Below are 14,773 nucleotides of genomic sequence, written 5' to 3'. Positions count from 1 at the left end.
CTCTCGACGACGTTCCTCAGATCATAATATCAAGCGTCGTGGGTTCCCTGCCACATGCCCTTAATCCCCCACCAGGGATCCCCGTGACCTTTACACGCCGTCTAACACGGATCAACCTACTTTATGTAATTGCACTTCAACCCTGAGCGTCTCTCGGATTTACATTCATCGAATACATATTTCATTAACGCGAGCGATCCGCGCTGACCCTTTGAATATTGCAGAAGAAGAAAAGATCACGACTTGAAAAAAAAAACGGCCACAAGTTGACCGTGAAATCGAATGTCATCACGAAGGAGGCCATCTTTTCTGTGTGCGTGTCGGGGCGGCAGAGAAAACACAAAGGGCCCTTTCTTTTGTGGCGAGACTGATCCGACAATACTCATGATAAGCTGCAGCCTCTTATCTCCTGCAGAAGATGTTCGAAGACGCACAGACAGAAGGGGAGTGACCACTGTACCTGGATGACAAAACAAGGACAGTGAGTGATGGCTTAACTCAAGACACCTCCCTTTTTTTCTTCTCCTTTTTTTTTTTTCTCTCAAAGCAGCGTGGGATGTTCGACAGGAACAAACCTGCTGTCAAAAAGCAGCAACCACGAATATGACATATAGTTAAGACCTGGTTTTGGTGCCCCAGTTGTTCAAACAGTAGTAAGTCACTTTAAATCAGGCCCTTCAACATCAATCAGTGAAAAACTTTTATGTCGATCAAGACAATGTTTCGTGTTCTGACAGCTTTTTCTCTGTAATACTTAGTTTTCTACTGATATGAGTGTCTGTATTTTACTATTTTTGGGCTCATTTCTACGTTTACTACGATTTTTTTCAACTTTTTTTCTTTAATAACTTCCATCGATCTATCTTTCTATCCATCTATCTATTTATCTATTACTATATTACTATAAGGGGCCGTCAAGCAAAGAGAAAGAACAAACAAAAACAAGAAAAAATGAATAAATAAAATGGCATTCTTAAATAAGCTTTGGCATTAATCTGATTGTATATTATTCAATTTTAAAAAGTATTTCATAAAAAGTTCCAAAAAAACCCACATTTTTATATATTTTATGTAAAATTAAAAAAATGTTTTTAGGCCATAAAATAAGTTGGTCTAATATTTAATTTAATACAAATTCCGTTTTATTTAATATATGAGGATTTTATTTGCAGAAAATTTAAAACGTCACCAATAAAAAAAGGACAAATAAAAAAAAAAAGGACAAAGATCTTAAACAAGTTATATTTGGAGTTGAATGAGCCAAATATATATAATACTTACTACTAATATAATATTATTTTTGTCTTTTAAGTTTTTAGATTTCAGAAAAAAGTACTTTTGAATACTGGTGTGAGTTCCAGAATGTAGATTTATTCATATAAAGTAACATATTTTGTCTCTATGTCTGTGCAGATATTCCCTTCCTGGGGTCGGGCACATGTCTCCTTGTAATACCTAAAATATGAAGACGTCATCATTAACCTCGGCCGTCTGCTGTTTATCACGGCTCTGTCGTCTGCGCAGCGTCAACGTCCCGAGACATTATTCCGCGAGTCTTCTGACAGAGCGCTCTGCTGAACTCCGTGTGTAGGAAGGAAGTCACAGTTCCTCGAACGCATCAGGCAGATTCCGATTCATGCGTGCCAGACAAACTCCCAGCAAGTCCTTCAACAGTCAAACAACAGATAGTATCAAGTTCCTGCTTGCAAAGAAAAAAAAAACGAAGCAAGATGAATGGTATCTGCTCTTTAAAGACATCATATTCGTCCACTTAGACAACAAGCTACCCGCACACACTCGCGGAACAAACACAAACTCATCGCCCCACCACATGGAAGCAGCTGCTATCTCAACTCCTTCATCAGTTACACTTTTTTCCAACTCTACACACTCACGACTCAACAAAGACTTCTAGTTACCAGCAGCTCTGGAGCTTTATTTTTGGAGGGGAAAACCTCCATTGATTCTCTGATGTTCTTCCACAATTTTACTCAAGCATATTTGGTTCGCATTTCTCCCTTTTACTCGACTATTTCCTTTGAAGTCTCTGCCACTTTTAACCCCACTTCCTGTAAACCAATATTTCATGGCAGGTCCCACTACTGTCCTGCTAGTCCTCTGTCACAGATCACCCCCTCATCTCCACTCATTCCACCCTGTCAGCACTCTCCTCTTCACCTCCCACTTCTCTGGATGATTGACCTTCCATATACCTCCTCTTGCCTCTGTATGTACTGACTTAAATTCCTTTTTTCTCCAGCTTCACTATAGATCACCATATCATCCGTGAACATCATTGAACTTTTCTCTAAGTCTGTCCATCGCCGGAGATAAGTGCTACGATCTTCTTTGGAGATTCAGAGTCACTCTTAGCTTAAGAAGATCTTCTCACTAAGATTGAGCCACTCTTAATAGCCTTACTTACTTACTTAGTTACTAATTGCTCAGGGATTAAGATCAGGGAAATGTATTTCCTCCACTTTTTCAAATAATAAAACAATTATCAATGAAGAAAAATAGGTTTTTAGTGTTTTTTAAATTACACAATTATTTTTTCTATATACAAGTTTTATAGTACTACTAAAACCGTACCATTAAATCATCTTTGCAAACCTGATTAATCTGTAAAACAACATTTACATGATACAATAAATCAACATATAAACTGTACATATGAGACTTCATACGCGATCTTCATAAGCGTATGATGCATTCAATGTTGTAGGAATTTTAGAACAAAAATAAACCAAATAAAGCCTGTTAAACGTGAGATTTCGAAAACAACTAGGCATAGAAAACATCAACAATTCTGTGGCATTTCACAGGGAAAGAGTTCCAGAGAGGGTCCACCTTATGAAGGCGTTACCAAAGCCGACAAAGAGCTTCTTATGAAGGTTCTTTGGCTTGATCTTAAAGGTTCTCCTAAGAAGGCAGTTATGAACACGTCTGGGAAACACCAGTATCTTAGCCCTGTCTTACCCGAACCATACTTAGGAGCTTTGTTACGTATTTAGGAACGATCAAATCTGGGAAACCCGGCCAAGTTTCTTTCTCCTTAATTCATTTTATCTGTTTATAAACACATTTTTGTTTACATTTTAAATCCAAATGAGCTTAATGGGGAAGAATCTTTCCAGGATTACCTCAAACACACAAAGTAAAGAAATACATCCTTCATTAGATTCACAGATTCAAAAGGAAGTCGACGAAAAGTGTAAACATTTGTTGGGGAAAATTGTAATAAAATGCATTTATCTGGAGTTATTTTGCTTACAGAAATGCAGAAGAAATATGAATTTTCGTAAGGAATATTTAAAATGTTGGAACAAGATAATAAAAACTTATCTTGCACTAAACATGCACTAAAAAGATGGTGTTAATCTAGACATCGGTGTGAGTTCCTATTACTTTAATGCAAGGAATAGGCAGAAAGATCGAAACAATCCAAAGTGTGTTTCAAATGCCTCCACAAACGAAGGAAGGATCCTTGATCCAACTTAACTTCCAGATCTTATTTGATCTGGAACTATAAAAGCAAAAAAAGATTGAACCTCCAAGTCCACATTCACAAAGAAAACAGATGATAGACCAGCATTAAGCTTCCAAGATAGATTTTCCCAAGTACATTTTGAGTGCTCCAGTTATCTACAAAATTCTCGGCACAAGTTGAAAAAAAAAGGAGAAAAGATGGATTTGTCTGTTCATTGCATTCCATTAGTGCTCAGAGTGTCCCTCTCTTTTACGACTCCACTTACTCTGATGGCTTCTCCTGATATCAACCTGCGATTACACTTAAATCTTCCTAAAATAGTCCTCACTTTGTTCAAGCTGGCTTTTGGAAAAAGAAGTAGAAGCCATTGACTTTCCAGCAACTCTCAATCTGGACCAACAACTTTTCCAGTGCTTTATTGCCTTTTTATGTCTCTAGTTTCACGGATTCTCTCGGGAGAGTGTTTGCATCGTACGCCTTCAAACCCTCACACACCTTCAGCTCTGATAAATGGGAAAGATCCACATGAACGGACAGTTGTTCTTCACGCATGTTACCGACGCTGCACGGCTGTTTGCGGTGGGTACTTTGGACCGTTCCATTGGCAGGAGAACAGACGCTAACAGTAACAAGGCCTGTGTATTTGTCAGACTTCCCTCGCTGCCGAGGAGTTTTGTACTTACTGCTTTGGACGTTAACAGTGCTCGTGGAGTTGTCCTTTCCCAGCTCGTTCTCCACCACACATGTGTAATTCCCAGAATCCTCCAGTTTTGCTCTGCTGATCTGGACTCTGGAGTTTTTCCTGTGGGAGACAACACTTGCACAGCTGAGTCAGGGGAACGAGAACAGGGAGGAAGTTACATGGAAACGCAACAAGTGGAAACATGAGGGACACGAAGAGCCAACATATCGCTCGCAAAGATGGCTGAGCCTTTTAGAAGTGCAAGAAAGCACACAAACACAAGGGATAACACAAACACAAATCAGGGTCACCGTGACCCTGAGATAACACAAGGGTTAAATATATTTTCAAAATTTTAGATACCCTTTTTATTCTTAACTACAGCTTGCTCCTAAATTATCTTTAGTATACACATCTATAGATGTTCCTACAACAAATCCCAAATTGCACTGAAACAGTTGAACCTAAATGTTAACGCTGAAATTATAAACATTTAAAAACGTTGAACCTCTAAAATATTTGCTTTGATTTATTTTTGAAATATATACCTCCACAATACTATTTAAACACATGGATTTATCATAATTTTCTTAACATTTCTAAGTAATTAACTTTTTCAAAAAAACTATTCAAAACGTCCTAAGACAAAGACAGTCATCTTAGAAGTAATAAGAGGACGACATAAGATGTTGGAAAATTATTTTAAAAAACACTAAAAACAGTATTTCTGGACGTTAAAGTAACAGAAATGGCAGAAGAATTACATGGCAAACATCAAAGTGTGTTTCAAATGTCTTCACAAATGAAGGATCCTTTAAAATTTGATTTGGAACTCTAAAGGCAACAAAAGATTGGAGTCCATATTCACCAAGAAAATAGATTGTATAAAATGTGGACATGGTTTTAAATGTGAAATATGTTGGTAAGCATTAGCGTTAACATTGGTTAGCAACTACAGCGAAATCAGCAAACATCCGGCTTCTTTTCGAAGAACTTTTTTTGTGGGGATTTTGTTTGAATGTAGATGAAGATTCCTAGTTTAAAATTAAAGGGATTTTTGACAAATACCTTTTCCGGATTGCCGTTCAACTTTTACACTTCAAAAACATTGATCTTGTTTTTTTTCCAATTTCTTGCTGTATTTTTCTTTAGTTATTTGGCAGGATATTGAGCTAGCAATACATACGTCTTAAAAAAACATTAGTAAATAGATTTTAAAGGTCAAATTCTGAAATATATTATGTTAGATCAATGGATTTTGTTTCTTTTGAGGGGTAAGAACGTAACTGCTGAGCTAATTGTGAGATTCTTGCACAAATATGTGGCTGAGTTACATAATAAAGTAAAAAATTCTATCAATATATTCCAATCAACCTAAACATAATCGTCAACTATATGCTTGTATTACCATTTGGTTCGGCCATACTTACAAATTCAAATTCGGCCATACTTACATAAAAATCACTACTGGTGATTTATTTGTTAGGATGATAATCAAAATATAATCAAAAGTAAATCTTTCTAAATCCTAGTTATTGGATTTGGATCCTGTATTGAGACTCAGATATTAAGTGAGATCATTTCTCCTCTTAAGACAAACTGCTAACAGAACTGACAGCTGATTATTGTCATCAGCTTCAGGAATCCAAACACTGAAAACCTCAGCTCGTCCTCACGCTGCTATCATAGGAGACTCATCTGTTGAACTCATTGAGCTGTAAGCAAATTCAGTTATCCCCCTCTGAGCCATAAATTCAGCCATAAATAAATACAAAAAATTTGGGAGATATTCAAGTGTATAAAAAGTTATTTTTTGTGCCGGATTAGATTTCCACGTTTGTGTGCTCAGCAGAATGTTTTCTATTCAACTGAAGGGGAGGGATCACGCAACCCCGGGGAGGTTTTGGGGCTGAAAACACGGCACGCAACGACAACTCTTGAACACCAACGGAAGAAAAAAAAAATCAACAAATAGCATCATGCAGTTATGCAAAGAGTATGAAAAAAAAAGGACTTACTGGCTGCTCTTAATTCTGATTTGTTTGCTTTTCTTTAGCTCGTTGCCGTCTTTAAACCACGTGTAGTTCGGGGGAGGGTTCCCCGTCGCCTCACACTTGACTGTGAGCTTGCTCCCCTCGTCCGCTATTACGTGACTCCTCATTCGTATTAACTTTGGAGCCGCAGCTGGAAAAAGAGAAGAAAATGTTATCACATGCTTTAGACACAAACTGGATTATGGATTATGTTTCCGTATTTATGTGTAATTGGCTAATAGGAGAAACAATCCGAAGGCGTGAGAGCAAGACGGCAATCTCTCCTCCGCAGAGAAACGAAAACATCACTCTCGTGCGTCGGGATATCAACAGTCTTTCGAACCAATAAACCCGCCAAAGCTCCGACTTAACAAGTCGTTTTTAATCGTCCGATGTTTCCTGGTGGCGGCCCGCCAGTTGGTATGAGCCGAGTCAGCAAAAGGAGGATTTGTTTTTAATCTGTATCTGTCTTTTTAATCTGGAGTTGCTGGCGTGTTTGGCAAGATGGTTTCAGGGTGTGATGGAATGACATTTTTTCGGGGGGCTTCAACCTCCAGATTCAGCCTCAGTGACCCTTTTGATGGGGGATTTAGTGTTAGTTCACTCTTTTAAAAAGAAAATATCCTTTCTTTTTCTCACTCCAACTGATGAATCAGATCCAGAATTATATACATTAAGAACACAGGGGAAGCAACCTGGCATAAGAATAATTGTAACAGTCTGCAGTCCTGACACCACCACCAAAACTAGGCCACAATCAGAGTGTATAATACAGTAAAAAACAAGTTTCCGGGAAGGAATTATCTGTCTATAACAAAAAAAGATTAACTGTTTTCAAGGAATTTCAATGACATAATAATTGATTTTCCAAATGACCATCTGGAGCCGCAAATCATTTGAAGATTAGTCCCTCGCTCTCTGTGGAAAAACCAGAAGCTTGTCCTGCTTTTGTGTGCAGTATGTTATGTAAGTTAGTCCTGAAACCTGTTGTCCTATTGATCACATGTTATCCACGATATTTCAAATGCTAAAAAGGTACCAAAGAAATAAAAGTGGGGCAACAAAAATTGGTAAAAATTTAGTATAATTGTAGTTCTATATTGGCAAATAATTATTTCTAATAGTTAGCAGGAAACTTATTCACTTATATGGCGCAATATAAATGCAATTCTTTATCTATTTTCGGGCACAAACCCAAAAACTCAAATGGTCTTCAGATTCCGAAAGAATTTGTGATTGGGAAATTTTCCTCGCATGAGATGCCCTTTTCACCACAGATCACTGCAATGGATCATTTTTCTCGGACTGAGGTATAAAACTCAGCATGTGGGGGAATCACTCTGAGAAGAAAGTTTTTATGCGTGTAGTATTTTAAGATTGTGTGAATTCGGGACTGGCACGCGATGAATCGGCTTTGTCGTGTTGGGCGGCCCCGTGGAGAGCGCCCCTCGTAAAACATCGAATAAATACATTCTCAAAAAAGAAATGATTATCTCTTTATGGAGGTTCATCGGAGCGCCGTGTGAAGCTCTCGCAGTCGTCGGTGTAAAACGATCGCCGGCCAATCGCACACAATCGCTATCCAGCTGACAGCTGCACACGTTTAGGAGACGACTCATGCAGGGCGGGACAAGAGTAGGGGTGATGGAGGGTCAACGGGGGGATGACCAGAAAAAAAAAAAAAAATCTCACAGAGACGCTCATTTTTACGGACATTCTCCACAAACAAGCTGGAATATAAAGTAGAAGTCAGAAACAAAAAAAGAGGTCCACCGTTATCCGACTGTCCTCTTTTATTCTTCTGTCCTACATCAGCGACCTGGCAACGCCGGCGGAACTTTAATGATGCTGCACTTCTGCTGATGCTCCGCTCGCATCAATCCGTCAATTAAATACAGTGAGATGAAGTTGACTTACGGCTCTAACCTCTGGTTTACTCTGTGACACAATAACTCTGATCCTTGACTTGGCTCCGGCTCCGCTGACACAAGCCAGAGGTCGTATTTCCTGGTTCTGTCTCGGTTAAATGCATAGAGAAGAGGTCCAGGCTTCTCTGTCGCTATCTAGAAAAGTGATGATGCCAGAAGAAAGAGTGTTACAGGCATAGAGCCTTCTTGGAAATGCTTCGTAATTGCATTTTAAAAGAGGTTTTATAGGGTGGGAAACAGTGTAAAACTGTACCCATAAATTCACTTACTTTACTTATTTATGATGTCCAGACTGTGCATCTTTTTAGGTCTGATAAAGGTTATCCAGATAAATATTACTTTTATAACAGTATATCAATAGTAATAACATGTTTAAAGAGCATCTAATGTAAAAACCTAACTCTCCTGACTTACTCAAATGTTTCAAATGTTGAAGTCTTCCTCTCCAAGATACAGTTAGTCTCTCATCATGACCATTTTTTGAAGTTATTACTTTATAAAGTTCTCTCCCCTCTGGAATCTCAGCGAACGAGAGGTTACGAGAGCGGAGTCCATTATGGTGTAATAATGACTTCACTCCTCCTCCAGCCAGCTGTAATCACGCCCCGCTTTGTTCATACAGCGAGTCCGTTGGAGTTGGAGACTTTTGGGATTGATGACGTGCGGTGACAAACCCTGATGCTTGACCAATCACAGCAGAGTGGGTGTGGTCATGGTAAACAAGATTTCAACTCCAGAAATACGAAGTGTTTTCAATGGGGGGCTTAAGTACATTTCCTAATATAAATATCTTAATGAAAAGAGAGTTTTGTATAAACACATCCTGATGAGTACAATAGAGGTCCAAGATTATTTTAATAGATACTCAAATCAACAAATAAGTTGCCTTTTTAATGTTTTTTTTAAATAGGTTTTAAAAATAATTAAAGTATTTGAAACCTTGTAACCATTACCATATATTATAAACAATATTATTATTAAATGACTATAAATGACTCTACAACACTCATTATCTTAAAATACATTAACCCTTACCAAAATTCTAAAGTGACTTTTTTTTTTTCTTCTTTCTTAGGCGGACCTCCTGTGTGTCTTTTAAAATACATCATTTCGTCATGTGTCAAACTTAAATCTGGTTTAACACAACATCTTATAGAACTTGTGATGTCATCTCTAGATAGTCTATATTTCTATCAGCGTTAATTCTAAAAATCTCATAAATCTCCAATCTATCGATACAAAAAAACATAATAAATTATTTAGGATTTCAACTTTGTCAAGTCAGCACTTTTGCGACGGTTATTTTTGAAAGGTGTATAATTAAACCACGGAGCGTGTCATTATCACGGCACATAGATCCCAACATAAGGCATAAATCAACACCCAACACGTCTTTCCAAATGAGCACCTTTCAACGGCGAGTTTGACGGACTCTTTCCTGTCAGGCTACGTATACTTTGTAGCCATAAAGCTAATAATAGTCTCCATATTATTGCTCTATAAATAAAGAGAAACTTTCTAACAAAAGAACATCACAGATAGTGAAATGTCAAAAACCAAAAATACCTCAAAGACGACTCGGATCAGTGGAACATCCACTATATTTAGACAGAGCTCGGTTCCTAAAAATTGCTCTTCGTCTTGATAAGAAAGAGGACTTTCATCTGTTGACGTCCTTTTTCTGGGAAGAAGTGACTGATGATATTCATGGCATCTGGAAAATGAAGGAGTAAAGACAGATGTCCCTCTGTGCTGCTGCAACCTTAAGAAGTTCTCTCCACGAAAATGAGCCGCCAGCGTTCGAAACTGGACTCACGACAATAAACCCCTCGTTGGCGAGTCCAGCCAATAAATCTGACTCTCATAGTAGATAGTCATAATACAGGCCCCCGACTTAATGTACATCACCTTTTAAAATAAACTCCGCAAGTGGTGTTGGTTTATCGATCGCCCTCCAGCGAGACCACATAGTGCGCGTGAGACGGCTGATACCCCAGATGTTCTTCATTAAACGTCTTCTGTATTAACACATCTAATGGAATGTTTAGGGTGTGCGAAGGAATATTCCATAACATACACATGTGATGTCAGGATAAGACGCTCTCGGAAAAAAAAAGGGCTCCGTCGCTCACCGAGAGATTTAATTAAACTGAAACGCTTTCCTTCGATCTCAATCAGCAGATAGTCTTCTTCTGCCTTCAATTAGAGTAGATGGACTTCGGGGTTTTATTTTTATGGATAAGCAAACTACCGTAATGGCCTGCCACGCATCCTCCGCTCGGAGCCAGAGAACATCGTGTCAATCATAGTCGAACAAAAAAAAAAAAACAGCAGAGAGAGAGAAGTTGCTGCGCGAAGAGAAATGTTTTGTACTTTGCTTGGACACGGATCTGTCCTTGCCAAGTAAATTAAACAGGTTTTTTTATCTTTTTTTTTTTTGTTCTTCGCCTGGAAGAGTTACTGACACACAGGACTGCACTTCTCATCACGCACGAGGGCCAGATGTGTAAGAAGGTCAGCCTGATCCGCCGTTATAATGAAGACACAAGAGAAGATCAGACAATCCCGCCTCAAACGCGCAGATGTTTCGACGTGATAAGTTACGGCTGTAACTTCGCAACAACGGTTCTCATCGCTAGATAACCATCTGATAAATCTCCGCCGAACATAATATTCATACCAGAGAGAAATTGATATTTCTCCTCAAAACCGACTCAATTGATGTTGACGTTTTAAAACAAAGAAACCGAGACGCCGTCTGTGAAATTAATTTAACTATAATTATGGCGACCAATGTTTGTTTTTCCTCTACAAAAAGAAAACCTAATAGTGGACAGAAAACGAGGGAACTCAGATTTCTATTAACTCTTTGCACATTCAGTTCGTAATGTTGTGGCCCCTGATCCAATTTTCTTTACTATTGACTCGAACTATACCTGGAAAGCAAGTACTTCCAGTACAACCTCAAAAACGACTCATAACGGTACCTAAACCATGGAAAAATAAGCCCATATATAAAGATACACCTTCACATCGCATAGCGAGAACAGAAATCTTGTTGTCTTGCGATGGATTCTGGGATTTAACACGGTACTGGATCATTTTTGTGATGCATATTTGTTGAAATAAAAGTTCTTTACAAAATACTTTGTTGCTGAGATGTCGCCATGATGTACCAAAATGTGGAACATTCCGTGATGCATTTGTCACAGTTTTCTAAAGAAAAAGTTCACTTTTTCTGTTTCTACTTTTCTTTCTTGATTATTTGGGTCTGAAAGGTGTTATTTTCTTTTTTTCAGAACATTCTTCTGATCTTCTTGACACAATGACATCGATATTGCTGAAGAATCAAACACCAAAAAGTTTAAAACATCGGGCAAAGGTATTGATTTAAGGGAAAAAATGTTTGTCTAAATGTGCGGAGACAAATGGTGGGCTTGAACGAAACTGAAAATGAATAGTAGAAGCTGTAGTAGTCAAGCACCTGGCGACTATGGCCGGAATTAGCGACTCTTCTTTGAGGCAGAAACCTTGGCAGAACCTGTCTCAATGAAGTAAGGTGAAGGCAGAATGAAGTGAAGTGAATAAGAGGAAAAAGTGTGAAGAAGAAATCCTATATCAGACACAAGACTAGTTGTTTTTTGGCTTATGCTAGGAAGCTTATTACTTAAATGCTATCGCTTACAATGGGTCTAGCCTATCGGTAATGAACTGCATGTAATGTGGAGGACATATTTAGCATCTGAAGTTGGAGGAATGAGAAGTCCAGGACAGGCAATAGGAAGCTTCGGGGAAACAAGACCCATTAAGATAACGCCTAAGGTAAAAAACAGACGACTCCCTCGTCAACATTTAGCGTGGAAAAAAGCTAGTTAGTTTTGAACCTGACCTCTTTGCTGTCTGGTTTTTTCCCCCCGGAGAGACTAAAGGATGTCCAGACAGGTTAAATGAGAGACTCCGAAGTATGTGAATAATTGTTTGTCACTCTTCGTGTGTCAACCTTTGTAACCCACCCCACCCAACCCCCATCTCTGTCTCTACACACCCGCCTTAAAAACTTGCCGGAAGCAAGTTGAGAAAATGAATTGATCTATTTCACATGACAAAGTACAGGGCAAGCAAACAGCCACAGGTAAAGACATCACCTACACAGCGGCGGTCGTACTGAAAATGAATTACTCCAGAAATCTCTAAATTTATCTTCCAGGATGCTTGAGAGTGACATCCAAGCCGGGGATGTACCGCTGTCGCTCATCTGTGATGGGAAAACCATCCGGAGTCGGCGAGACTACTCCGATTGTGCCTAGAATCAAGTTATCATACGGAGAAGACTCCGGGAGGCGAACGGTTGACTCACTTCCATTACACCATCCTTAAACGTGTCAGCGGTGATGAACACTCGCATGAGTCTCCTTTTGAAGTCAGGCGGCAGCTGCAGACATGGACTATAAAAAACTAATTTGAGAATAAAGGCCGATCCACCGTGTCAACCGCTCATACCTCTGGTAACAGTTGGAGAACTCAGTCCGGAAAGTCGTGTTTTAAAAAAAAAACAAACCTTGATGAATTAACAACGTATCGGCCAGATTATTGAGTTAACGTTTCTGTTTTACATCCAGCGGCTTAGAGCAGGAATCCCAAGCATGCCTTTGTGTTTTTCCCTTCTAGACAAAGTAACCCTGATTACTCTGGTGTTATGTCACTTCGGTGCACGTTTTCAAAAGACAAATTACACGGTGAGACAGCGAGAGAAATGGCTTTTGCATGTGGGAATGATCTTCAAACACGGCGCGCGAGTCCCTGTAACAAAACATCTGTTCGGGGAGATCATTCCACCGCCAGCACGACTGATGTACTTTCACCAAACAATTAGCCAAAAGATTGTTTACATACGACACCGGCGGCTGTCTTCTTCTAATGACACGCCGCTAATAATGTTTTCATTCGGACTACTGGAGGACTCAGATGTTACATTTGAAAAGTCTTGGAAGAAATAGAATCAACTAGCATCTGTTTTGTTGTCATTTAATTCAATTTATTTACAATTTGAGTAAGTTTTCTAAACTAAACTAATATTGAAATGTGTTGCGGAACAACGTAACGCATGTATTCTGTTGTTTCTACGCATGTTGAGTATGGGATTAGATTCATTTCAGAGTAATCTGTGTGTTTTCGGAGTTACATTCATTAAAAACGCAAATATTGAGCGACTAGTGTAGACAGTAGACACTGAGAACTCGCCCGGTACATGTGTGTTTAGCATGTTAGCCTTTTAGCTTCTGCAACTAACAAGCTTTAAATATAGACCTTTTTAACTTTTTTTTTACCGAACCATTTCTCATGTTGAGGCTTCATTACAAGAGGGACATTACAGAAGAGCAAAATGGAGACATTTGGATGTTTTTAAAAGTGTCTTTTTGGACGAAGAAATTTGAGTGTTCGCGACTGTTTTTGCCTGGAACTGCAAAAAGGAACCAATTACTTGGAAAATAATCTTAACTCTTAGTCGACATAAGGGTGAGAAGAAAATGATTGAAATTAAAATTTTCAAACTACCACTTGTGTAGAATGTAGCAAAAAAAACAAAAAAAAAACTCAATGTATTCATTTATCTGATGCTAAATGCTAAATCTAAATAGTCTACCATCAGATAAGAGACGCCATGCTAACACCATGCTGTCTAAACATTATGGCTAGCAGGCGACAATGAATCACATGATTGTGATCAGTAAACAAAACTATTCCTTCCATCAACCTGTAAAACAGGCTGTAAAAAAGGCAAACTCATGGCCCGCGGGCTCAATTGAGTCTGAGGCGTAAGCTCAAATGGCCTGGAAATAGTTTAAAAAGCTCACTCAGTGGAAAAAACACGACTTTAACTCAAACTTCAAGTCCCATAATGCATCACAACAGTTGAAGCGCTTATAAACGTGTTTGACAAAAAGAACGTTGTGTCTTTTTTAACTTCAATATTGCCGTTTGAGATGCAACCAAATCTACAAACCAGTGCTCTGACGAAAACCACAACAACCTTCAGCCACTGTTCAAATGTGTAAATTATACAGGTCTGCGAAGAATATCAATAAAACTGTCAGTTCCCTCGGACCGGCCACTGATGTGGATGTGGAAAGTGAACCGCTTCACCAAAGGAAAAGGGTTGTCAAACCATCACGAGGGAAACTTCGTAGCCAACAACATAGTGAGCGCACAACTCCCACGAGGTTCGTCTTAAACTTAATATTTCTATAAAGCTCGGTTAATGAAAACAAACAGACCCCCGTGAAGTAGTACAGTTCCGACTATTCCCCAAATACATTTGAAGACCTGTCATAGATTAAACGGTCAAACACGCAAGAATGATTTGTATTGTGGTCGAACTTGTCACTGTAGCTTTTCCCAAACTAATAGAAATACATTTTCTATTTGTTTTATGGTTCACAGATAGCAAATTCGGACACATTTAGGACAGGAAATCTACTTTTATAATTCAAGGAAAATAGCATAAATTGCGTGTTTTCGATTGCATTCTTTAGAACAGGCAAAATTTGCGGAGTTACAGTATGACAATGGGGGAGGTGTAGTGTTTTGTACATATTATTCTATTCTATTATATACATATATTAGCACATTTCAGGATGGA

General features: G+C 38.7%; 1 protein-coding gene across 4 annotated transcripts in view; it reads right to left on the bottom strand.

The window, feature by feature from the left end:
- Positions 1-14,773, bottom strand: part of nrg2a (neuregulin 2a) — a 109,421-nt gene that overhangs the window by 51,185 nt on the left and 43,463 nt on the right. For all 4 annotated transcript variants that reach the window (XM_087807865.1, XM_087807863.1, XM_087807864.1 and 1 more), the window contains exons 2-3: positions 6,191-6,356; positions 4,174-4,292 (exon numbers count right to left, since the gene is read on the bottom strand). In XM_087807865.1, the coding sequence (XP_087663991.1) occupies positions 4,174-4,292; positions 6,191-6,356 (285 nt within the window). The remainder of the gene's footprint in view (positions 1-4,173; positions 4,293-6,190; positions 6,357-14,773) is intronic.

This window comes from Callionymus lyra, chromosome 14 (genome assembly GCF_982586985.1).
Source record: "Callionymus lyra chromosome 14, fCalLyr1.hap1.1, whole genome shotgun sequence".
NCBI classification, from domain to species: Eukaryota; Metazoa; Chordata; class Actinopteri; order Syngnathiformes; family Callionymidae; genus Callionymus; species Callionymus lyra.
The sequence above is the reverse complement of the archived record's forward strand: the minus strand, read 5'-3'. Positions and strand labels throughout refer to the sequence as shown.